This window comes from Idiotropiscis lumnitzeri, chromosome 7 (assembly GCF_059441095.1).
Source record: "Idiotropiscis lumnitzeri isolate Australia: NSW breed Sydney's pygmy pipehorse chromosome 7, RoL_Ilum_1.0, whole genome shotgun sequence".
Classification (NCBI taxonomy): Eukaryota; Metazoa; Chordata; class Actinopteri; order Syngnathiformes; family Syngnathidae; genus Idiotropiscis; species Idiotropiscis lumnitzeri.
In genome coordinates, this window is record NC_142397.1 from 997984 (window position 1) to 1023695 (window position 25712).

The following is a 25712-nucleotide window of genomic DNA, read 5'->3' on the forward strand; positions in this document are numbered from 1 at the left end:
TAAAAAACTAAAACCAATACAATCAAACTAAAACAAAGCATTTTTTAGACAAAAATAAAAACTAATAAACCAACAAAATCTGCTTTCAAAACAAAACCAAGTCAATTTATAATAAAAACAAAGGTAAGGCCCGTCGCCCACCGAGCAATGCGGCGGAACCCAACGGAACTGTAGCGGAGTTCTGTAAATGTAAAATGGAGCATGGGGCAACAACGTAAGCTGAGAAACTTGAAATCCAGTGGCAGCAAACCGTCACGTACCTTTGACCTCAAGAAAAGCACTCCACGACGTTTCTCCGCTGGAGCTGGTGGCCACGCACGTGTAGATGCCCGAGTCGGAAAGCTTGAACGGAAAAAACACAAAACATTTTTCTAGCGCCGATATCGGAGAAGGGCAAGTATCGAGAGGCGACGCGGGCTTATATCAATGTTGCCGATATCAGGCATCGATACTTGAGAGAAAAACAAAAAAAAGAATCTGCCGCTTGCCATAAATAGCTTCCACACGGCGGCGGCCAACTCTCATTTGCGGCAGATAGAAAGAAAAGTCTTTGCTCACAATGAGCCGGCATTTTTGTTAAGTGACATTTTTCGTATGAAAAGTCCAAGCGGGATGGGCGAGGACTCAAGCGCAAAATCCGCATCCCGACATCGTGCGAGACCGACGCGAAGCCCTCCTCGGAAACAATCACGAGCATCCAAACGCCGTCAAAGCGCCGGCGGCGACTTTTACGAGCGAACCTCGCCTTCCCGGCGCTGACGCTAATTTCCTAATGAATTTCATTTGCGACTCAGCACCCTTCCATCACTTCTCCAACCTCCTTCTCCTCATTTCAGCGCCGTCCCGCCAACCACAACAAAGCTAATTCATTTAGGGTGGGGCCGCGCGAGCCCCCCGGACCGACGACAGCTGGCCCGTCCGTTCGTCCGTCCGTCCGTCCGTTCGGCCGCTCTCTCAGCTTTTGTTTTGCCTGTGTGCGTTCCTTCCATTTATTCAATAACATGTCAGCGCTCGTCAGCTCGGTCAAGCGTAATAGATATTCCGCCGAGCCCTCCGAGTGGGGAAAGAACGATGCGAGCGCTTTCAATTTAATCTACTCTAAAAGAGCGTGCGTGTGGACATGCGTGTGTGCGTGCGCGTGCGCATGTGCATGTGTGTCCTCCAGCTGGAGGCCATCCAAGTCGGCGGTGCCGAGTCGTGTCGGAGCTGTCGGTCCACTCAGTAATGCCATCAAACTATTAAGGACAAAAATCAATGCCGCCTATTCATCTCTTTAAGATGTGCTCCTGTCAATCAACTCCATGCCTCGTTGTGCGTGCGTGCAAAAAGTAAAAGCACATTGGCGCTACATGAGGTACACCTCCTTCAGTTTTCTCAATTTTCAATATGATTCGAATCGTTTTGATTTAGAATGCGTTATTAGTCAATTAGCATAAAATGTCTTCTTTTATTACATTTAAAAAAAATACAAAATTGGATTCATTTATCCATTTTGCCCTTTGAGACTCTTTTATGATTAAAAGCTAGAAATAAATTCGATGCGACTTATGAACTTTATGGTTTGATTGTTTTTAATATTTTTTGCAATTGTTTTTATTTTATTTTAATTTCTACATGCTTATGAGATGCATTTCAAAAATTATATTTGAATAATTTGCTTGAAATTAATTTTAAAATGTTCTCCTTTTATTTTAATTTTTTTTATATTAATATGTTGTACATCATTTTTGGTATCAAAGAATTTGTGTTACTTTTTTTGCCGTAAGAAATAATAATTAAATAATATATCGCAATTAATTATAGTCACATATTTGTGGTCATTTTTATGTTTCCACCCACATGACATGAGTGCCAAGAATGTCATTTTTGGTCGTTCTTACCTTGATGTTGGTGATCTGCAGGCTTCCTAATTCCTGCAGCGACATGCGAGGGTCTTTCCCCAGTAGACTGACGCCGTCCTTGAGCCAGCTGACCGAGGGGATGGGGTCCCCCGACGCCTGGCACTTGAGCAGCGCCACGCCGTCCACGCCCAACGTCTGGTTGGAGGGCCCCTGGCGGATGATGGGCGGCGGTCTGTCCGACAAGACTGACACACCACAAACCACAACGTGAACACACTCCAGAGTGCGAGCGTCTTGGTCTTTTTGGACTTTCTGTTGTTGGAATTGTCGTTCTTTTTCTTGCAAATCGAGTGTTACTTCCAGAGATTGTGTTGTTGTTGGAATGAGGGCCCATGGTGCAAGGACCAACAGTCCAACAGTCCCCAGAAGAATCCCGTTACACTTCAGGCCGCTTCCGCAGGTACTGAATAGTTTTCGCAGCTCAAAAGAGAGTGGGGGGGGGATTCTCCCGTGAAAGAGTAGCTGTGTCAGAGGGTGAACTAGGAGGTTAAGAATAACGCCGAGCCCCCCTTCGGCAAATCGCAGAAGCCACATTAATTAGACACTATGGATTAATGATGCCCAGCCTGCAGGGGTTGGGGGTCAGGGGGGGGGGTGTAATTAGCCAGTCTACTACCTCTGTAACCTTTCAACATGTTATCACACCCTTCCCTTTTAACACCACAGCAAAGGGGAATGGTTCAGAAGCCGCTGCAACTTTAAAACCTGCCGCACACCGAGTGAAGCCACACCCCCACACACACACACACCCCCACACACACACACGTGTATTTTGAATCAACTTTCCCCATTGAAATGAATAGAAATGCCAAGAATTTGTTTGCGTGAGCTGACAAATCTCGCACCAGCGCCCTCTTCTAACGTGTTTTTGTCATAGAAAAAATATTATAAAAATGTACAGTATTAAAATTGTTGAATAAAATGCAAAGAGTTATTTAATTATTTATTTATATATTTATTATTATTGTTTCTTTGAGTACTGCTATCTGCAAAACTGCATGATCAAGGAGGACCGAATAGACAACGTGACGACAAAAAAGATTTTTAAAACTCTGAAATTGGGCGATGTCACTCCCATTCCTTCTCCCTTTCTCTATTATGGCGCGACTGAATTTGGGAAGTGGTGGCACCGAGATTGCTTGCGAAGCCCGCGCACTGCATCTGGGCTGCAACGTTGTTTCTTACTTCTTTTTTTTTTCACCCTTTCATCTGCAAAAATTGGGTATTGTAAAAAGTGTATCCGCCCGTTGGTCATAGTTTTTTTTCTGCATTTTTTTGGACCGTTTGTGTCTTGATTTACAGCAAGTGGCTGTTTGCCACAAGGCGTCGCTCGCGGTTTTATCATCGCACTTAGCTGAGCGAGTGTCAGTTGCCAGGTGCAGGTGAGTTACCAACGGTAATTCCGTTCAGGATTATCCAGTTGAGCTGCACCTCGTCGGGCCTTAGGGAGAGGTATTAAATGATTGCAAGTTGTAAATAAAAAAAAAAAGGAGGCGAGACACAGCCGCTTCTTTTCCAGACACTCCCTTTGGTGTTCACAAAGACCACCAAGCTGTGGAAGACGAGCGAGCGAAATGGCCCAGATGAGGACTCACATTCCCAAAACGCGGGGCCGCATGCCGAGGCTGATGGATGTGCTTACGGAATGCGAGAGCGACGGCGGGGAGGGGGGGGGGCTGGACCGAGGGGCCTTGGATTTCCGGATCAGGAATTTCTCATTACGGAGCTCCTTGAACCGGGCGGACATGTTGTCAGTAAATCAAACCAAGCGGCGGCCGCGGCGGCCGCGGCGACAGCAGGTGCAGCCCTGACCTCCCTCCCACCTTTACAGCCCGCTCTACATCGCGCAGGTTCATTCCAACTTCCCGGCGCCGACGCAGAGGACGGTCGTCTCAATCGCCATCACAGTCACTCAATCAACCAACCAATCGTTCAACTTCAACTCAAGGGCGATGCTTGAGCTCCACTTCAAAGCGGGAAAATGACATTGTACACGGGCTGGCTTTGATTAACTGTTGTGGGTGTAAAAGTACACGAGTGAAAAATGCTGAAATATATTAGCGATGGGAACGTTTCTTGAACCACGTTTCAAATTCAGCGCGTGAGAAACCTTTCCAGAAATCATTGTATATTCTCCTGAGAGCGCTAGCTTTCTTTCTATATGTATTTGACAGTTCATACTGAGCAGCGGTTCAACTGCAAATAATTAATAATTAAATAATCGGATCCTTAAAGTCAGAGCCCCGTAAATTCTGCCCAACAACAAATCGCTAGTGTAAGAAAATCATGTTTATCGACACAGCCTTCGCTACAAGATACCTTACGTTTGATTTATTATCTCATTCAATCCAAAAAAACTGTAGTCCCTGCCTCCCAAAGACGTATTTATACGTCTTAGTCTTTTTTTTTCTATCTTGAAAACAGAATATTCTGCAGGGATTGCAAAATCCATAAAAACGCTGGGATTGAGGTGAAAATGAAAATGAATGGGAAGAAATGAGTTCACGTTCCCGTCGGAAAGGAAATTTGCGCTTTACCATCCGTGACCTCCAGCTGGGCCTTCGCCAAGATGCTGCCGGCCACGGTCAGCGCCTGGCAGATGTAGTAGCCGGCGTCGACCCGCTGCACCGAGGCGATGGTGAGGGCGCCGCCGGGCGAGACCGAGAAGCGGCTGTTGGGCTGCGGCGGCTGGTTGGGGAAAAGCAAATTCTGCGGGAAGATTTGCAAACGGCCCAATTAGTAAACACCTGAAAACACCAACGAACAAATTCAAATGGTCTTTGTGCCGATTTCTGAAAATGCACATTTTCTTGGCCCGTGACTTGGCAACGAGGTTGGACAAAGATCTGTCACGTGCAAGCAACAAAAGTGAAGCAGGGCTGCTCGTTATCAACGCCCAGGCTCAGCTGCATTTTTATTATAGTTCAATGAAAACAAACATCGCTTTCAATTTTCCGACGGCAAATAGTTTTCTTTTAGTTGTGAGTTGTCGTCGACTGACATTCTTCAAATTTCAGCAAAATCTTTTGCCTGTTGCCTTCAGTAGCGCGTGTGACTCGAGATGAAAAAGCAAACAGGCACCTTAGTGCTGATTGGCTGCTCCCCACTGCACAAGGAATCAATTTGCTTCTGCGGGCAGGGCCACCAGCACAGCAGAGAGAGAGACAGAGAAGTGTGCCGCAGCGAACCAAAATAAACCAACCTTGAAAGTTAAAAAAAGGCCGATCATCGACAAAATGCCAAATATCGGCCCCGATAATCGTCCCGGCCGATTATAACTAAATCGCAAACCTGAACATTGCTCATCCTTTAAATAATTTGCATTCTGCATTGGGGAGCACTGCCTTCTCTTGTGGAGTGCAAACACCTTCCATGTAATTAGGGCGAAGCGTTAGCATGCAACAACCAAAATGAAATGATCCATCCTTCGCACGTGAGCGTTAAACACTTTGTTCTGCTCGTGAGGGAGAAGGTGGGAAAGAAACATCATTTTCTGTCGCTTACTCTAATTAATGAGGCTGAGTTTGGCGGTTAATAATTAGCATGGCACCTCGGCGGAACGCGCCCGCCTCCGCCAAAGTTCAACAGCAGCCGTGAAACGCTCGGCCAAAAAAATGTTAATCTGCTCCTGAGTCACCGTCGGGGGATTTTGTGCTAAACATCCCGCCAACTCGTGACGACAGGAGCGCTTCGCGAGTGCGTGTGTGTGTGTGTTTGTAGCCACGGCTGAATCATATCAGCGGGCTCATCGACAAGCCCCGACTGGCTCCTAATTGGTGCCGTTGTCAAGTGTTGCGAGGACTCCCAGGTATTTGAATGGCTTAACCGCTCCAGTGAGAGATGAGATCCTTCTTATCAGTCCGACGGGTCACGGGGAAAAGCGATTAGCGCTCCGCCAGGCATGCCGCCGTCGGCAGCGGAAAAAAAATAAATAAATGATGACAGATTGTGAACTTTGAACATTTGTGTATTTGCGTGTGCAGGGATCGTAAAACCCAAAATAGCGCCGCTGGATTTAGTTTGTTCCGTAGCATGACATCGTCGGACCACGATTCTCTGGCAATCGGCGAAAACACCGCAGCAACAAGAACCTCATATGTCGGGGTTATTTTGGTATTCTTTGTCAGGAAAAATAAAGTCCAACCCGTCTACGACCTGATCTGAACAGCACCACGGTTAACGGAACCAAACTATTCAATATTTGGATCAGGCTTTTCATGATCTCAGCCATATCGGAGTTAACGGTACCGAACTGTTCGACGGCATGACTTGGGTTTACCAGATCGGAACAGTTAACTGACTGAAATGTTCCACAGTACGGTTGTTTTATTTGATCAGAACCGCATCGGGATTAACTGAGCAGAACTGCAACACGGCCAGGTGGGATAACGGTATTTGTGTGCGATCTTACCTGACTTCCTTCCTTCTGCCAAAATACGGCAGGCTGAGGGTTGCCTTTGGTCTCGCACGGAAAGGTGGCGGTGCGTCCTTGCGCCACGATCCGGTCCCTCGGACGGATGACAAATTGCGGTGCCGCTGAAATGAAGAACGTCAACGTTAGCACGAGCAACGGTGAAGTGAAACATCAGGGCGGCGCCGGCATCGCAGGAAACCGCGGCGGCAAACCAAAATCCATGCAGCCTGAACGCCAGATTTTGCTTTGAACGCCAACGATCATCGCCATGGCAACCAGGCAGGCCATTCATCCAAGAATGAATGGCAATCACGTTGACAATGACGGAGGGGACGCACCGAACACAAGACGACGAACGGGTGCTTGGATTTGGTGAAAAGAAAGCGAGAAGCAAACGTTTGCTGGACTTTCAGTCTGACAAGTCAAGTGTCAAACTTTGAAATTGAACAACGGCACGCTCGATACCCGCGGGCCGAAACCGTCGTAACGCACCGCCAGTCGGGCCCGAGTGAGACGTCTCACCGCGGACGACTTGACAGAGTCGGTTCGATAACAAACGCAAGAGGGGAGAGGAGAGACCCTCGTCGAAAAAATCAACTGCCTCGCGCTCAAGCCCGACATGCGACTTTGTAGACAAACGCAGAGCGGCTCAGCTTCCGGATCGCCGACGACTCCAAAATGTCGGAAAAGATGGAGTGGCCGATCGCTGCGCTGCAACATTGTGTCCTCTCCTTCTCGTTTCTTCTTTTTAGGACTTCTCAAGTTTGACAAGCCAGCCGCTTCCAGAAAGGCCAAACTCGGTCCCATTTGGCTGCTTTCTCCGCCTAATCCCCCCGTCGGCGTGTTGCATTTGTGCGCGCTACACACACGTGCACGCCGTTGGGAAGGGTACAGATGGCGGCAGATTTACAGCCTTCTCGCTTGGCTATCTTGTGGCTCTCAAAGCTCGGGACTGATACTGAGCTCCTAAATCACGCTCTGGCGAGGACTCAGCCGCCTCCCTCGCCTTCCGCCATCCCACACACGGCATCGATAAACACATCAAAGAAAAAATAAATAAATAAGCCACCAGCCGCCTTGTCCTTTCTCGCGCTCTTTTTTTTTTTTAGCCATCTTCACAGCAAATGTCACTATTTTGCAATGAAAAAAAAAAAAAGCTAGTGGGAATTGAAAGAAATATTTCGAAGACACCCAAACGCCTTTGTAATCATGTTGATGGCACACTCGGTAAAATCGCGTGAACGTCTCGTATTTGAACGGCCTTTGATGTGGTCGTACCAGCCAGGACACTTTTCATTCGGTCAGCGCGTATTCATTGCAAGACGCAATACATCAGTGGTGGGCGGTCGAGGCCAGGAGGTCTGCTAGACAAACATAAAAACATTTTTTGACCCCATAAAAAGCCTGCGATAGCAAAATTGTTCGATCGAAGGCGGGGTTGCCTGTAAGCGAGCGGTAGTTTCACAGCTCGGCTGAGGGAAAGCTGATATTCGTTTGATTCAGAACACATTAACGACACGGGAGATTCTGCATCCTGTCACCCTAGCCAGGAAAAAAAATAAATGGTCGGTGTCCATATTTAATTCATGACAAGCCACATCTGTTGGAGGGGAGGGAAGGACACACACACACACACACACAGATAGGAAACCCAAACGTCAAAGATCCTGAGACTGCTACTTTCGTTAGTTCCCGTGGGGTGAAAAAATTCATTCAAATTGTTAAAAAAAAAAAAAAAAGAAAAGAAAATGCAATTGGTCACTGGTGAAAAGTGTCAAACGCAAAGTGCAGCGGGATGCAAAGAGGTCATGCGGGATGGAGTCAGAAGGATGGTTACTTACCGACGCGGCCGTCTGGAGACACGACAATGGAGGGGTGGACACACACACACACACACACAAGAAAAAAAAAGAAAAGAAATAAAACACAGACATTTACACAAAAACAGAAGAAAAACATACAAAAAAAAAGAAATCTAAGTCAGAATGAATGACATGTTGAAGCCAAGGAAGACAGGGAAGGTCCAGTTTTTTTGCTCCCAATCGACTACAATGAACCCCCACAAATCAGCTGATCATTTTTTTTAAATTGGAAGCTATTATCCAATAATTTGGCCACGGCTGATAAAAAAATTAAAAAATACGGCATTTGCGGGGGTTCAGTGTCCACATTTTTTTAGGTTCTAATTGTCTGACGAAAGCGCCCCCTGGTGGCTCAAGTTGCCAACCGCTGGACCTCCTCTGTATACGCCAATGAATGCTACAATGCTACGTGTGCTTTGCAAAAGAAAATTGAAGCCAGGCAAGGGTGCAAAAATCCCAAGGGTGCTCTTTCAATTTTAAACCCCAAAAATCCAGCCTGCGGAAAAACTGCGGGGTGCCCCCACAACACCCCACACCCCCCTCGCTCGCCCCTCCTCACACCATCTACCTCCAACGCGTCAGCTTTAATGGCGGCAAGAGTGTCGACAATGGCGGGAAATGATGGTTTGGACCTTTTTATTAACCCCGCAACACCCCAGGTGAGGCAGCGGCGACGTGCGCCAGTAAACTGTGAAATGGCTTCGCTGGCGACGAGATGATTGCGAAGGCGACGACAACCGTCGAAGAGGAAGGAGGGAGGGGCAAAGTGGGGGCACTTCGGAAACGTAAATACTTAAATGGATTCATAGACTGCTGGCATGTCTGTGCGCTTGCGGGTGTCTGCAGTCAACGCAAAAGCTTGACATTTGGATTTTGCCCAATGAAAAGCTCCCTTGATAGTTTGAGGAGTAATTAACATAACAACCAGAAAACGGGAATTTTTCTTTTTTTTTTTTTTTACATTTCTGATGTCGTGAAAGTCAGCGCTTTTGTTTAAAAGTAATTTTAACTGCCAAAATATTATTTGTCATTTAATTTATTATAATTTTATTATTCATCAAACAATTTTATTGATAACTTGTGCATAGTTGTCATGCAAGTTTTCTTTTCCCATTTGTGAATCGTTTGTACATGGAACAAAAGTAAAGTCATTATATTGTTTGTTGCACCGGGGACATGTTTGAGAGTTGCACTGCTCAGACTCAAGCGCGCTTTACGTGACGAAGCAAAGTGCCGTCGGACATTGTTCACAAGCTGAATTTTGTTGGTCGGCCGAGTAAGAAGATAAACTTTCCCCTGTAAGATTACAAGTTAATGTCTTGCTAATTTTTGTGTCTATAGTTCATATTTTCCGTTTCTGAAGTGACTTTTCTGCCAACATTTGAAGCTCATTCCCCTCACGATCATCGAGGTATGTTTTGCTGCTCACAAATATGTTTACACTCGTTCACTTGATAGTGTTGCTGTACTTTTCTTTTCATTATCTTTGTTAATATTGTATATTGCAGTTGTGTATTTTCTATTTAGATTCTTGTATGTTTTATAGTTTGACGGTGACAAATGAATACATGTCAGCTGTGTAAGAAGATTCGAGACTGTGATGATTATCTTGCGGGAGTGACAGTAATAATAAGAGGATTTATAAGTGACCCCCAAATGTTTGATCGGTAATTTTTCGATTTGGTTTCGGATATCAACAAAGCCGACGTGAGATCATTGGCATGTGATAGTTTACGCTTTACGTCCAGTGAGTTTGGAGACAGTTTGAGAGTTGACGCAAGAGATTTAGAATCAGAATCAGAATGCCCAAACGAGATTGGAGCGCTCCCATCTCCTTGTGCAAAATATCAAATAATATATCAATTGAAGATTTTAAAAAATGGCGTTATCCCATTAAAAGCAACTAAAGCGTTGCTCCGGTTACCTCGAACGGTGAGCGTGGCGGAGGCCTCCAGTTTGCCGACGCGATTTTCCGCCACGCAGCTGAAGGCGCCTTCGTCGTTGACCGACGCCTTCTTCATCCTCAGCACGTAGTCGTCCTTGTCGTACTTGATTTCATACCTGTCGAGGTGAAGCGGATTCAACGTCAGGTTTCCAAAAACCAAACGGGACAACAAAATCCCGTCACTGCCGCCTGCTCATTCTGAAAAATGGAGATTGCAAGACGGATCAATTATTCAAACACGTTTGCTCGGAACGCCCGCAAATGTCTTCAATATTCATGATTTTTTTTTTTCTTCCCCAAAGCGAACAACGGTCAAGGTCTGACGGATTGCGAGGAGTAAGCACACAAAAGGCAAAAAGTGCTTTCACTAATTAAATATGTGAAAGCTGTTGACAGGCAAAGCGTGGCGTGAAGTGGGAAGAAGGCAAAGATGGGGGTTGCTTGAAAAATGGCGGCCGTCTTTTCTTTTGGAAAAATAACAGGACGCAGATGCACACAAAAGGGACAATGCGAAGGACATTGAACACAATCAACTCAAAACGAAAAGCTTTGTGGGCTTTTTTTTCAAGCTTTACGTTACAACTGTTGCGCGGGCGGGATGAGGATAGCAACGCCGTACGTAAAAGCGTGTCTTCTCCCATCGGAAGGAAATGCGTAAAAACTGCGACATCACCCAAAAAAATAAAATAAAATAAAAATAATTGATGAAAGCATTGCTTGAGCATTTTGGTTTTAAGGAAATTTATATCGGAAATAAAAATGTCTGAGCCAAAGCAAACCACTTACTCTTTTATTAATTATTCATTTCAAGATGTTCCCACAAAAAGGAGAAAAGAGCAATTTTACCAACGAGTCAATTCTGTAAGCGTCCCAAATTTTGCTAAAATTGCAAAAAAAAAAGAAGCTAAAGCTAAAAACTATTTATTGCCCTCATGCTAGAAGAAACAACCACAAAAATTAATTATGTAGCGAGTGAAGCAAAGACAATTTTCAGGACACATCGTCTAACACGCACCAATCAGTCAATTTTGAAAGCGGACCAAAGTGGACTACGAAAATGCAATGGGGAGATTTTGGATGATTATTTTTACAAAAGAGAAAAATTCGGAAACTGTACTGCACTGCTTCGTGGAATTGTGCCTCCAGGTGTTTTTTGTTTTTTTTTTCAGGCCATTTTTAAGACACAACGGCACTCAAGTTCAAACCCTTTATGACGAGAATGCGCCAAAAAAATGTCAACTGTACCGACCTGAAGCGTATGGAAGGAGTTTTCCCATTCCTAACATTCCATTTGGATTTTTTACGATGCTATGAAAGTCAATAATGCGTGTGTGTTTTCTCAAGTTATGCAGCACAAGAGACTAACTTCTATTGTCCGTTGTTGCTTTTGTCGGACGGAAAGGGATTTCATTACCCGTCGTCGTAAAACGGCGATGGACGATATTCTTTTAAAAGGCGAAGTCGTTTACCGCCGCTGATTCTTTGGACGATTACATCTGGCACCAAAGCTCCGTTTGCGGACGCACTTTGTGGAACGTTGTCACCACGCTCCAATTCTCCTGGAGCTGGAAAAGCCATCCACGCGTCGACACATTTTCAGATCACCGCAATCGCGATGGCCGCTCGCTAGTGCAAGCGAACAATCCCGAGAATTTTTTTGTTTGTGATGTCATTTTCAGTGGACAGCGAGCGGCCATTTTGCCTTTTTGCTTGCGATGTACAAAAACTGCTCAACTCACGTTCCACAAAGACAATATTAATGGGAAACACGACTTTTCTGCGACGGATCACGAGGACCAAAGAACGCACAAGATGGACGATTGAGGAACGACGACAGCTCTTGCTCGTTTTGGAGCCAGCAATTCTTTTCCTTGTTGGTTGACCGCATCAAATTTTGTCAACATCCAAATTAGTTTTGTGTTACAGAATTTAGTTTTATATTGTGCAAAAAAGAAAAAAAATAGCAGTAACCTGTCGTGTCATACAACTTGATAACCATTTTTTCAGTTTGATCTTATTTAACAACAAAAACGTTCACCTTGAGAAAATGCTAAATAAAACCTTTAAAAAAAAAACTTTTACCACCCGTGCTTCATTTTTTTGCTCGCGTTTGCCTCCAAAGATCCAAACGAAATGTTGTCATCATCTTCCAAATGGGAATCGGAAACCCGGCGAGCTCATGGCGGCCGCACGGAAGCAGACGCAACAAGGGAACAGTCGCGCTTTATTGGCCTACAACTCTGTTTTCGATTACAGCCGGAATACCATGGCAGAGCGCCGCCAAGTTTGCTTTTATTTTACGCCGCACACACGCACACACACACACACACACACACGCGCGCGCGCTGAGAGCAAAGTATACAATCATCCAACACATCATTGCCGGAGCGATGGGAATGTAAGCAAGTGCCAAGACAAGAGAAACATTTTTCTGCCTGATGTGTGTGGAGAAAGGACTCCTGAGATGAAAACTTTAGAGGAGACTTTAAATGACAAGTCTCCAAGTGTTCTTTTTTAAGACAATTCAGATTTACAAGGAGACAAACAATTTCATTTTGCCCCAATTTAAAACAGCCACGCCAAGAATTACGGCCCACGTTTGGCCTTTTTCTTTTCAACTTTGCCAAAGTCGGCCCGTTTTGAGGAGGTGGACCCGTCTTGTGCAAATGAGCGACTGTTCACCCCGCCCACTCCACGGCAAAATCTTATGAAAATGAGCCCCTGGAAGTTGACTCAAGTGAGCAGAAGAGTGAGTGTGAAGAGAGAGAGAAAAAAAAACCAAGCGCTTGTATTTTCGTGAGCTTTGTAAAATCCTGCGTAGGATGTGGCGTATCTTTGCATGGAGGTGGATGAGACCCGTTGTTGGTAGTTGAGCAAAGAAATCGCAGAGCTCGGCGGATGTGTAAGAGGGAGGTCTGCGCTGCTGTGGGAATGCTTTTATGACCTTGAAATGTGGTCCATAAGTCACACCTTCTAGCCTGCCTGATTTCAATGTTTCCCTCGCTTTGTGACACTGCAGCGGTTGTGATCAAAGCGAGAGCTCAAACAGAGCCAATGCTTTGCCATTTTTGGGTGGCAATTCCCGCCGGAATGGAGTGAGCGTAAAGGCAACGGGAGCGCGCTAAAAGCAACATAACCGTCTTGTAGCGCACGCTGCAGTAAAGCCGCTCGGCGACGCCCCTGCGGATAAAATCTCACCTCGCATAGACTCACAATTACCTCTTAAAAGATCTGCTCTCTCATATTACCTGAGAGCATTTTTTTTTTTTTTTTAATATTACATTCGTGTCGTTTTGTTCTCCGCCATCCAATAATAGTCCTTGCATGCGTGTAATGAGACACGGTGAGGAATATATAATATCAGCCGGCCGTTAAAAATAAAGCATCCGTTATGACTTGACAACTTCATTTGCCGTTTATGGATCTTTTCCCTGACGTGTGCCAGATTGCCGTTTTAATTGTTTCCGCATGCGTGCGCGTCCAAAATCCTCCGAGGGCTTCTTATTATATTTCTGGGACGGTGGCCCGTTATGTTTGGATCATATTACCCCCCCCCCCCCCTTTCAAAATTTATTTTTAAAATATTCTCTAGTGAAAATGATGGTTGTGAAAGCAGCGGTAGCAACGGCCTCCTGGTGGCCCGTTTTCCGAGAAAATTTTTCTGTGGGCACAGCATGACAAGAAACGCTGATATCTGACATCGTGTTTCCAATGGTGGCAGATTTGCAACTTTCCAAAGGTCGCCTTACCGCCCGCGCGGAACGTCAACATCATCCTTCCTCCAGCGAACGTTGGGCTGCGGGTCTCCCGTCACCTGGCAGCGGAACTCCACCATCTCGTCCTCCAGCACCACTTGGTTGATGGGCCGGCGGAGGAAGGTCGGTCGCTCTGAAAAAAAAAAACGTATATGTAAAACGTCTCTAGCCTTTAACGCGGGCGATACTTGATTTTACGTTTGTTTCTGTTCGGTGTGGAATTTGATGGGTCGCTTTGACCAACTGCATGTTTCATTTTCCAAATGTGACAACAATTACAAAATGGGTCACTTTAATTTGCGACAAAATACCTCGACTGGACAAAATTTCGGGGTCAATTTTTTATTTTTTTGTCGCCGACACGGCGAGAGAGCAACGGGTGGAAATCACGCTCACCAAACACGGTGACTTGTGCCGTCTCGCTGTCCCGCTCTCCCACCATGTTTGTGCCCACACAAATGTACATGCCGGCATCGCTTTTCTTCGTGTTGGAGATCATCAGCTTCCCTCCACGGATCTAAAAAAAAATAATATAGAATATTTTTAGCGTTTTGCGTTGACAGACGTCTCCTCTGATTTTCTGGGCTGCAAACTCACGGTGACTCTGTCGTCCTTGTCCTCGAGGCGCACTTTGTCCTTCTTCCAGTAGATGGTGGGCTCCGGGTGACCTCGGGGAGGAACGCACTCCAAGATGGCCGGCTCACCCGCCGCCACCACCGCGTCGGTCGGGTTCTGCCGGAAGTCGTCGCGCAGCACTAAAACAGAAGATGGAAAGAAGAAGAAAATCAACCTCGGCTCACCCAGATGTCGTAATTCTCTGCGTTATCGTGATTTTTGGAATTGCGACATTTCTCGTTAAGGTACGAACTGCATTTTATCGTGATGAAGATTAGAGTTTTCGGGTAACTCTGATTTGAAGTCAGATTTGAAATCCTAAATCTGAATTTGACAGTCGGAATTAACCTGGGTTGAAACCCTCGTCATCCGGGTCAAGTCACCCACTTGAATCGACGACATCGTACAGTGTCGTTGCCTTCATTTGAAAGCCGTTGAGGCTCAGCTTTGCAAAAATTAAATAATATGAATAAATATTCAAACAGACGTATCCGTGTTAGTAACTGAGCTTCTCTGAATTATGCGCGTTACATGGAATGCAGCGACATTCTCGCCTTTACTCAAAATCCATAAACAAAATCTCAGAATCCATTCCCAATTCTCAAAGTCCTCAGTGTTGAATTCAATCGAGGACGAGGCGAGCTACAGGACAGCTAATTGGAGATAATGGGCGTCCCGGCGGACGGTGCAGAACAAACACAGACGGAAAGCCCCGAAGCTGCGTGTCATTGACATGAGAGGGCTAACGAGGGGCACGCACGAACGCAAAACCTCCCACAGATGCCTGAAAAAAAAAACACAAGGACCTGCCGCACAAAGGGGGGCTTGTGTCTAATCAGCCTCAGGTAGGCCTTCCATCACTTCGATAGCCACGCTCTGCAGCTCTTTATTTTCAAAAAAAAGTTGAATTTACGGTGGAGGACTTACTAGGAGGATTTATTCAACGTCTGATTTTTCTTTTTTTAATCTCTATTCATTCACCATCAGCTGAGTAAAAAAAGAAAAGGATCTTTGACGTCTTGAGCCGTCAATGGTAATAAATGAGTTGAAGTATCAGCAGCCTCCATGAATACCCGCTACCTTAAAATAAGGCTCGCCATCCCGACTTTAAACCTTTATTTGAACCCCGGCGCTTGCCTGAAACCTTAACCTTGGCTTCAAAACCGAAATTGAAACCTCAACTCTTGCCTCAATCCCTCATTTGAAAGCGCAGGTTTAGTTGACGAATTAAGGTCCCACTGAGGAAGGGGGGGGTGGGGGGTGTCAGCCTAAGCTCCTCCCGCTGCCTGCGTTCAATCGCCACCCCGCCCAATCTAATCCCGGGAATTCGCAATTGCGCCTCTGAAGGATGAAGAGCGCCTCGCACGCGCTTCTTTGAGGACGTTTGACCAAGAGGCGGGCCGCGGGTCCTCGTGTCGATTCCGAAGCGGTGGTCGTCGGCGCGATTATAAGAGGGGATAACGGGTCGCCGCGCCCTTCTTAGCCTCTCGGTGGGCGGGGCGAAAGGGGGGAGTGGGGGGGGGGAAGCCCCTCGTCTTTATTTTCAAGCTTCCAAACCAATTACCGCGGGCTGGCGAGGCCGACTTTTGTGTGATGTGAATGCAAATGGAGGCACTCGGAGAAGGTAGGAGGCGTGTTTCCTTGCCTCCCATGTAGGACTTTGGAGGTAATTAGCCGCCCCACCCCCCTTTTTTTCCCGTGTGATAGCCCCCCCTCCCCTTTGTTTGCTTTATCCATGGATGAACCCCCATCGTTAAAAGTACGGCTTGGTGTGTGCCATCCACACAAGATGTTGTTTGCCTTTCATTGTTCCTCTCCATTCAGTCCTGATGGCACCCGAGGGAGTTGAGTCAGAAACACACATTAAGCGTCTGATTGAACGCTAATCTAATCTAATCTAATCTAATCTAATCTGGACAGGATGACAGCCACCCAAATTTGTGCAATAAAACCAACATCGAATGAAAGGGATCATTTGAAACCCTAACAGAGGCTCTCAACCTCTAATATTTGTTCAAACCCGAACCCGGTCTTGAAACCCGATTTGAATTTTTTTTGGCTTCAAGAAATTGTTTTAAAGACTAAGACAGCGTTGAAACCCTAATTGAAGACCAAAACACAGGCTTGAAACCTTCATTTCAAACATTAACATTCTACTTGAAACCCTAATCGGAATCTTTTGCTTTAAAACGAAGCCTGATCAAATGCTAATTGGAAATGTTAAAAACTGACTTGGAATTTGACGCATGAACCCTGGTTTGAAACCCAACCTTGTTCTTGAAACCCTAACCCACAATTTGAAGCCCTATACTGACTGAAAACCGCAACATCCTACCTTTGAACGCAATGACCCAAATTGTACGGCGCCACCTTCTGTCAAGGAGGATTTATTTGCATTTTTCTTGCCGTTCGTACTTTGCGGCTGGTATCTGCAGTCTCCACATGCACCCGATACCTTAAAATAAATTCCCCATTCCCGAAAGCATCCCCGCCCTTCCCGACTTGAAACCCGAATTTAAAATGTTACCCAGGTGAGAGTGTCGCGTTCCAACCACCTGCAGCGGCGCACTCGTCTTTGTCTCCACGCTGACGCTTGTCAGTCTTGCGCAGGCACTTGACTCATGCTTTTGTTTTCCAACAACAAAGTCAACCGGCGGAGAAGCGAGCATGTATTTGATGTCAGGAAAGTGAACTCTGGCTGCGGCGCCGTGGCCCTCAAGGCCTGGATGAAGGATAATTGCCTTTATATCCCCCATCCGTGAAACAATCCCAACAACACCTCACCTCCTGCCGACTTCCAGGAGAGCCGCCTGATCCCCCGCCGCTAACCCCGCCTCCCCCCAAACACTTCCTCCTGGCTTATTAATATTTATATTTTTCTTGCATTGACACCCCCCTCCTCGGTGCTGGCAAGCGTTCTCGGCGTATCGGGCTGCGGGCTAAACAGGAGCTGGATCTGCAAAGTACTAATGGACTTTTTTTCTGGGCAAATGTGATAGGAGTGGGTTGTTGGAAAGATTGCAGCTCCTCCGCTTGGCTCGCCAACATCAATTTGAACTTGAGACGCCGAGGAGCTGCCCGAGGGTTGCGGGTGAACGGGTCCCCGGCAAAAATGCCAAAAGTGGACTCCCACGCACGTGAAGACATTTTTGCATCATTAGGAAATGATGAGGCAACATTCGGATACAAATGTTGGGACAGCAGGACATCAACACGGTCTGGAAAACAAAATGTCGCGTTCACTTGTCATTTGAAATCCTCACCTTGACTTGAAACGTTAGTTTGAAGTCCGAACTCGATCTTGAACTTAAAAGCCTACATTGGTGCAATTAACCGCAAGTACATCCCTGACTGATTAATTACCGTGAATAATACGTTTCTCCAAAATCACTCATAAAATGTTTTTTCTTTCTCTGTACTTTTGTATAATTCTGCCAATAAAGTGGAACTATTTTAAATGTCGGTTAAAAACTATACTCTTTTTTCCTAAATATTTTTCTTGCGCAATGTGAGTAATCTAAGTCACTTAACTTTGCTTTTAAATTTCTTTAACTACTTTGTTTCTGACTGTCTTTAAATGATGTACTTGTGGGAAGCACATTGAGTTAGCGTTAGATATAATGAAAGCTGCTCTGGGCTCCACACTGCCCCCTGGTGGCATTTCTCCCCCGAAAATTCTCATTTACTCCAGCTGGTGCAGTCTGTAAATTGGCATTATTATTATTATTTTATTTGCTATAGTTATTATTTATTCTTATTGAAAAAAATTACATTTTTTAAATAATTCTTTATTATTATTTTGTTGCTGACGAACTTCTGCTCGACACTTTTTTGTGCGTCCTTTTATCAATAATATAAGTGAGCTCTTCTACTTGTTCCCCTAAAATTTCAGGTTAGGGGCCATTGTGGTCCGAAGTAAAAAAAAAAAATGTTAGTCTGGTGCCCACCCAGAAAATCGCAGAATTCACTAAATAAGACAATATAACGCCGCCATCTAGTGGTCATCAAAACAATTACACATCGTGACGTTATGAGAAGCCCACATATATTTCAACCCCAAATTCCACAACAACCCACCGGAACTGATCGAGATGCAACAATTGAGACAACGTTAGGAGAGTGCACAAGATGCAAACAGCCAACGACACATAATGAGCGCCGTGAACAGCTTGCGGCTAATGCTAGCCGGTTAACTGACGCACAACCAGATGGACGAACTGCACGATACCAGCACACAACATGTTCTGACTTTTCATGCGGAGAACAACATCATTGAGGACTTTTAATTTCAATTTTTTTTTTTTTCGTGATTCACAGGAAATAACGATGATATAATTATTGAACTGCAAGGTATCGCGGGGCTTTTCTCCAAAGTGGGCACAAAGTGTTGAGTGAGGCCGGCCGGATGTGACGCTCGGCTGTGCCCACTTTGCATTACTCGTGCGGCGGCGATGACATTGCTTGTCAGTAAGATGAGTGGGCAGCCTTGAGACTGAGGCATCCTTGCAGCCTGCATCCCAAGATAAGTGCTGACAAACCCGTTGACCGACGGGAGTGCGCCCAAAGCGTGCATTCACAGAGGGCATCTTTTGCTCATACCACACCAGAACCACCCCAAAAAAAACACAACATGATTTTTAGTGGCAAGAGGACTCAATCACCTTCTCGAAATGGGTACTGAAAAATGTTACGCTCTTCTCACAGAATTATTATCGTGGTACTTGCTAGCTTGTCGCTACGAACGCTCTAGTATGGTCACGCGCTACAATCATAAGATTTGAACCCTTTAAACATTTTTTTTAATTCATACCAATAAAGGTGTGAAGTAAAGCAAAATGGAAAACAGTGCGCGCTATTTTTCGAGTCGGCCCGCAGGCTCCTCATGTGGTCCTTGTGGGCTACCAGAAGCCCGGTTGGTGACCCCTGACCTGCAAGACAACTGAATTTGAGAAGGAAGTCACGTGCCACAAACATGCACGTTGGCTTCATTAAATGAAAACATCCATCGCTGTGAACGTAATCGTACTTTGGAACGCGCCACCGGGATGCAAATATTTCACGTAAGACTGCGACATTTTTTTTTCTTGCAGTTTCCAGCACAAAAGAGCTCGCATGCTTTTAGAGATACGCTTGGCAGGTCAGGAGGCTAAGAAACAACACAGGCAGATTAGAAGCCACCAAGCGGAATGCTCTGATTGGAAAATATCACACACACGCACACACGCACACACAATATCTGGGCTGGCTGTAAAGTGGTAGCTCGGAGCTATGATATCATTTCATTGGAGTGGAGTTCTTTCAAAGACGACTCTTCCAATGTTTTCAATTCGGGCCTTGAGAGGAGAGCGCTTCGAGATACGTCAGCAGACAAAAGACGGCAGCGCGTCGTCGCCATTTGCACTCGTCTTCATGCTGAAGGCAGTCGAGGGGTCACGGCGGAGGGGTTGGGCTCAGCCGCTGTTTCCCCTTCCTCGCTGACCTTTGCACTCTACCCGTCCAGATGCAGAAATGACCTCCGCAGCACGACGGCGAGCAGCAGGTTAAAGCGCATCGGGGCAAAATACATCGTGATTCCAACCTTTTTTTTTTTTTTATTTCATTTTTTTTTCATGGATGTGCGATTGTGACAGAATTGCTGTCGCTTACACCATCAGCAACACACACACACACTCACGCACGCACACACCCCGGCGATCATTTTCAGACATGACTGCCGATGAAGCCATGTGCAGGGTGACAATGAACCGCGGCCCAGCGAGCGCCGCGATAGCATCTCCCAACGCCATCCACCTCGATCGCAGCCCGGGGGACTGTAAATAACACTGTCACTTTTTTTTTTTTGTGATAAGATGCAGCCAACGCGGCTGCCAGCGATACGGCACTGCGAGGTGGAGAAATTCAAAAGGCGGCGACGTGATGGTATGAAATGTGCATCTTTTCTCTACGCAGATGCCTCGCAGGGAAGACGGAGGAGAATATCGGCTTGGATGGAAAAGAGGCGAGACAATCGACGCAACACGGCGGCGTGACGAGAGGATCCGCATTCAAGGTCAAAGCCAAGAGGCGGCGGAGGACTCGAGAGGTTCTGTTGACACGGACGGCGAGAAATGCAAAGAACGCCTTCTGTCCATTTGGACAATCACCACAAATAAAGCGGCATCGAGCCGTGAACGGGCTGTCACGTGCAAATCCTTCAAGTCGTGATTAAAAATAAATGCAAAAAAAAACATGAGCACTTAAATATTTGAACAAAATAACGTTGCACTTCAATCATGTCGTTATAACGTATTACACGTCAAATTGAAACTAAAAACCGTAAAAGCTCAATACAACCGATCCACAATTAGGCAGTAATGCATTTGTGTACCACTAGAGGGAGCCTGCACACTACTGGCGGTGCTGCACTTTGAGCCCTCACGGGTCTCGGACACTCGTTATTTTTTTGATTGGGGCGCATTTAGGAGAGGGTTCGACTTTGGCGAAATACGACCTCCGGAATTTGCCCGAAGAGGAAGCGTCAAACCAAATCGGCTGACTTCCTGTCCAACTTCCTGCGTGGGCTCTCGTTGGCGCTACAATGGCATTTTCTAATACTCAGAACAAAGTAAAGAACCCAAACAGTGAGTCCCCAAATTTTCCTGAATGAGATTAAAAGTTAAAGCAAAACAAAAAAATGAATCTCAATAGAAGCAAATAGTGTACGTCCATGACAGTGGAAATGGAAAAGGTTGCAGATGGCCAGAATTTTTTTCACGATGATGAGCCATGAAAGTGGCTTCGCCAGATGTGTGGATACAACCAAAAAGTCCCGATGGGATTAATAGAACAGTCCATAGAATCAAAATGGTACCGTCCATCTGGTCTGGTCATCATCTTCCCATTGGGTGGGGGGGGGGGGGGGGGGGGGGAGTGTGTGTGTGTGACTTCCTCACTGCATGACTTGCCGTTGAAAGTGATGATTCATTGGAGCATTTGGTTTTTTGAGAGTGGACAAAAAGATGTCCGGCGCTGGCGCAAGTGGCGAACGCAAATGCCTCACAGCCGTGAGATCCCAGTTTGACGGGACCATCAAAGGCTGCACATGTCCTGACCGGACGTCGAGAAACTATTTGAGAAGGTCAGGGCCAGTGCTCTCGAGAAATCAGATGGATATCCTCCAGCGTTTGTGGGCGGAGTCAAAGACCAATCCCGGAAGGTGACCAGATTATCTGATATAACTTTATTGTTGAATATTGCGATACATTTTTCATTTTAATTACATTTCAATCGTTTTTTGATATTTCAGAAATTACAATTGATAATTGAATAAGTTAAATTCAATTAAGTATAATTTTTAGGATTACAAGACTTTGGCCAACTTCACTACTTTGTTTTAATGTTGTCATTTAGAACTTGGAACATTTTTTTTTTTGGTGGAAAAAGTTGAAGGGCCACCACTTTCGACATTGGTGCTCATCATGGTAGAGGTAATGGCGATGTTTGATTAAAAAAACAAAACAAAAACAAAAACAAAGAATGTCGATCGTAAGAACCCAAATAATATACTCTTAATGGACCTTTCGCCTTCACAGACTTCAACAACGGTGACGAGAACGCACACCGCAGCTTAATCCGCGCGTTGCGGTAACGTATAGCTCATTAAAATGTTAGCTAAAAACTCATTAGCATTCGCTGGAAGACGTAATGGCTTCATTACCGTAATGTGCTGAAAAGCAAAGAAAAAGACGGGAAACAAAGGCAGACGGCGAGCGACAGCTTTTCTAATCACTTAATTGAGTCGCAAATGGGCCTCATTTGCATAAGAAATAACGACGCGCCGTCGCCTTCATCGCTATCGTTAAAGATGCATTCCCGCGCAGAGCAAAAATCATCATCATCACTTCTTGTTGACACTTATGAGCGAGTTTTTCGGGGGGGTGGCGGGCGTGGGCGGCTGATTTGGTTAGCGGGTTTGGGCTTGGCACATGCCTCCAAGTGTGCCGAATCCCGAGCTGGCCGATCCCGATGAACAATGCGCCGGCGGGACTTTGTGCCCACTCCGATCAGGCCCGGCGCCGAGCGTGATGGCCGCGCTCCCGTCTGGAGTGGACACTTTACAGCCAGAAGGGGGAAGGAAGACGTGAAGGGGGACGAAGCAAAATGGGGGAGGAGGCAAGATGAGGGCAGGGATTGATTTCCTGCCAGTGTCCGCGGGGAGGCAGCGCCCATTTTGTTTCGGAGCTGGTGCGTCTTGTACTTGAGGGGGAAAGAGGAAGTCATGTGAAATGAAAATGTAAACCTTTGGAGGCTACATCTGAAGGCAGGATGGAGCGGTCAAAAAGCAACCTTCCGGTCATGAATTTGTTTGGAGTGAGGCAGCGTGTTTGTTCTTTTGTCGATGTTGGGAAAACATTTTGTGTGCTTGAGACTGAAATGAAAGCTCAAATGCATCCTTTGAAGGCTCCGTGAGGGTGACCCAATTCAAAGTTTCCTTCAAATTTGGCCTTCCTCTCACAATTTTATTTTTTGTGCTTAGCATCATTATGAAGCTAGTGGGTTGGACTCGGTTTTGAAAAAGACAAAAGGATTATTTCCAGGTTACATTTGAAGGACACGCAAGGGTGTCACGCGCCGCGAACAGGAAATCCGCCGACTCGCGTAAGCTAGCTCCTGCGGCTAGTGTCCATTATCTCCTGGAGAGTGTCACGTCATCGCATAGTTTGGAGCCCACGTGGTCCTCTTTCTCTCCCCGTTAGCACGCCGCTCGCTATCAAGCGGCACAATCGAGGAAACGCGATGCCATTTTTGGCGCTCTCTGGCTTCATTTTTCCCGAGAGGCCGGGGCAGGGGTGTCACTTTGAATTAGCGCTAGCTAGCACGACATTTTGGACAGAGTCGACTCGCCAGACAAGCAGAGCCCAAATTCTATTTCTGACGTCTGAGCGAACCCGCCGGTCGGAGAAGGGGAAATGAGAACCATATTAGCTTGGGTCGCGTTTCTCGGCCAGCCTGTCAATCGTACGGTGAAGAATCGCTAACGTCAACTGCGCGTACCGTATCTGGTATTTCTCCCTTACGCCTTTGAAAGGGATCAATAATCTTTGAAAGGGAATTAAATCCAATTTTCAGGATGTGTTGCAAAACACGCTATTTGGATTCTGACCCAGGATGGAGTCAGAGGACGGCCCAAATGTTATGCTTTTCATTTTCGGAGGCTTTCGGACTTACTGTGCTCATGAAATGTGCGATAAAGCTACCTTGTATATTTTTTTAAATATTTTCTAATGTTTCAATTTGTGGATTCTTTTAGTTTGTATTTTTTTTTGTATATTTTCAATGAATATCTTTTGACATGATTGAACTGGAGCATACACTGCATGTATGAAATGAAAATTTTGCACCGCACGTCACGAATGTGTACACTCCGTCGGTGACATTGAGGTATTGCCCTTCCACTGGGAAAGATAATCGAGGGATGCTGCTTAACAGAATGGATACCTTCACTCACACACGTGCACGCGCACACGTGCACGCGCGCTCACGCTTAAAGTGAGTAGCACACTTTTCACACCATTTGTAGTGAGCACCAAAACGTTTTGTAATCTTCGTGGTCAGACTTCTTACGAAAACCATTAAAGCCCCCCCCTCTCAATAAATGTATATTACACACCAGCCTATATTTGACACCGCAGCGACTTTCCTGTTTTTATTGTTTTGCTCCATAATTGGATTGGCAGTAACGGGCGGGGGGCTGTTCGAAGCTTATAAAAAGGTATCAGCCGGCGTTTTAATGACGCTCTCGCCGAGGAGATGAGCGTCTCTTAAATTGACTTGCTGGAAAGGTCACATGACTTGTGACCATCGCCAAGTATTTTTCATATTTGTTGTTTTTCCAGAATATTTTTTTTTATTTTTTTTTTTTATCCTTTTTCTTTTTCTTTTTTTAGAATGCTTTGGTATCCCAACACGCACAATATAATGCCGCTGTTATGTTTGACTTTTTTTTTTTTTTTCTTTTTGTCATGTAAATAATTTTGTCAATTTCGGGGATTTTTCATTCAGGCCAAAAATGATCTCTTTCTATTTTTTTTATGCTCCTTTTCCAAGCGAATATATTTTGCATGCTCTTGCATGTTCGCTCATGGTGGTGATGTAAAGAAAGCAGCATTTGCGCGTGTTGCTGTGCTCATTGTGACAGAGCCGCACCCATCAGCCTTGTGCACTCATGTGCTGCTGATGCACAACTGGCGGAGCCACACGGAAGCAGCAAATGGGAATCTTCAAAAAAAGAATAAATAAATAAGCCAGCTAGCGCCGCTGTAAATCATGCAGAACTGCGGCTTTTTACCAGCGACAATGCGCAGCGAGGGGGCGGGTTGCCCCTTTTTTTTTTTTAGCCTTCCGCCAAGCTCGGAATGACCCGCTCGGTTCAGCTTTCCCTTGGATCGATAAGGCCCAAGACGAGCAAATCGGACCCCTCCGCTGTAGCTTACAGGGCAGAACCTGCGGCCAACCAGTCCATGAAAAACATAAAAAGTCAGAATTGGCCAACCCCAAAAGCTTTGAAGCCTGCACTCAATTTGGCGCGTTTAATCACTTGCACATACAATTATTGATCGCTTTCTAGAACTCTAGACGAAGAGCAAACATTACACAGGTCGGGTTCATGAACGCAAAGTTGACTTTTCAAAGTGATGCCATGAATTCATTGAATGGCATTCGGAATTGAAGTGGAAACTTTACATAAAACAAAAAGAAATGACACAACAGGTATTTAAAAAAAAAAAAAACACAACTTAGAAACAATTAGCATCAATGTTAAAATCAGATAAGGAATGAAGAGTTGAACACAAATGGTGTTGCAACACATATAGAGCGACATGATAGTCACAGGCATGCATTCTTCATCCTTTGTCGAAAATTAAAAATGTTACTGAGTCAGTGGTGAAACTTTTTGTGCTTCAATGTTTGTATTATACTGCCCCCGTGTGGCCAGGGCGCACGACACAACGAGCAATGTCTTTTGAATTGACGCAAAAAAAAAAAAACATGGAAATGTTTTGATTATTCAGTTTTCATTTTAAAATTCTGTCATTTTGGATATGTTTTCAGAGCAGGTTTGATCTTTTTATTTTTTTCAAACGATACATTTTAGCTTAGTTTTTTTTTTTAATAAATTTTATTTGTATTATATAAATATGATATAAATTTCAAGTCGAACACAGCACGGTGAATCACGCT

At 45.5% G+C, this 25712-nt stretch overlaps 1 protein-coding gene and 1 long non-coding RNA gene across 9 annotated transcripts in view; one reads left to right on the plus strand and one right to left on the minus strand.

Moving 5' to 3' along the window:
- Window positions 1-25712, minus strand: part of robo2 (roundabout, axon guidance receptor, homolog 2 (Drosophila)) — a 228293-nt gene that overhangs the window by 37019 nt on the left and 165562 nt on the right. For 6 of the 7 annotated variants that reach the window (XM_088300861.1, XM_088300863.1, XM_088300865.1 and 3 more), the window contains exons 3-11: window positions 14475-14632; window positions 14274-14394; window positions 13872-14010; window positions 10102-10238; window positions 8157-8168; window positions 6313-6437; window positions 4439-4610; window positions 1881-2086; window positions 261-342 (exon numbers count right to left, since the gene is read on the minus strand). In XM_088300861.1, coding sequence (XP_088156987.1) covers window positions 261-342; window positions 1881-2086; window positions 4439-4610; window positions 6313-6437; window positions 8157-8168; window positions 10102-10238; window positions 13872-14010; window positions 14274-14394; window positions 14475-14632 — 1152 coding nt within the window. The remainder of the gene's footprint in view (window positions 1-260; window positions 343-1880; window positions 2087-4438; window positions 4611-6312; window positions 6438-8156; window positions 8169-10101; window positions 10239-13871; window positions 14011-14273; window positions 14395-14474; window positions 14633-25712) is intronic. The other variant, XM_088300860.1, reaches the window with a different exon arrangement.
- Window positions 9339-14946, plus strand: LOC148333014 (uncharacterized). Of its 2 annotated transcripts, none has more exons than XR_015844256.1 (3): window positions 9339-9588; window positions 13844-14000; window positions 14502-14946. It is a non-coding gene; the product is annotated as an uncharacterized LOC148333014 (long non-coding RNA). The 2 variants fall into 2 exon arrangements; XR_015844255.1 differs by having other exon boundaries at window positions 14524-14946.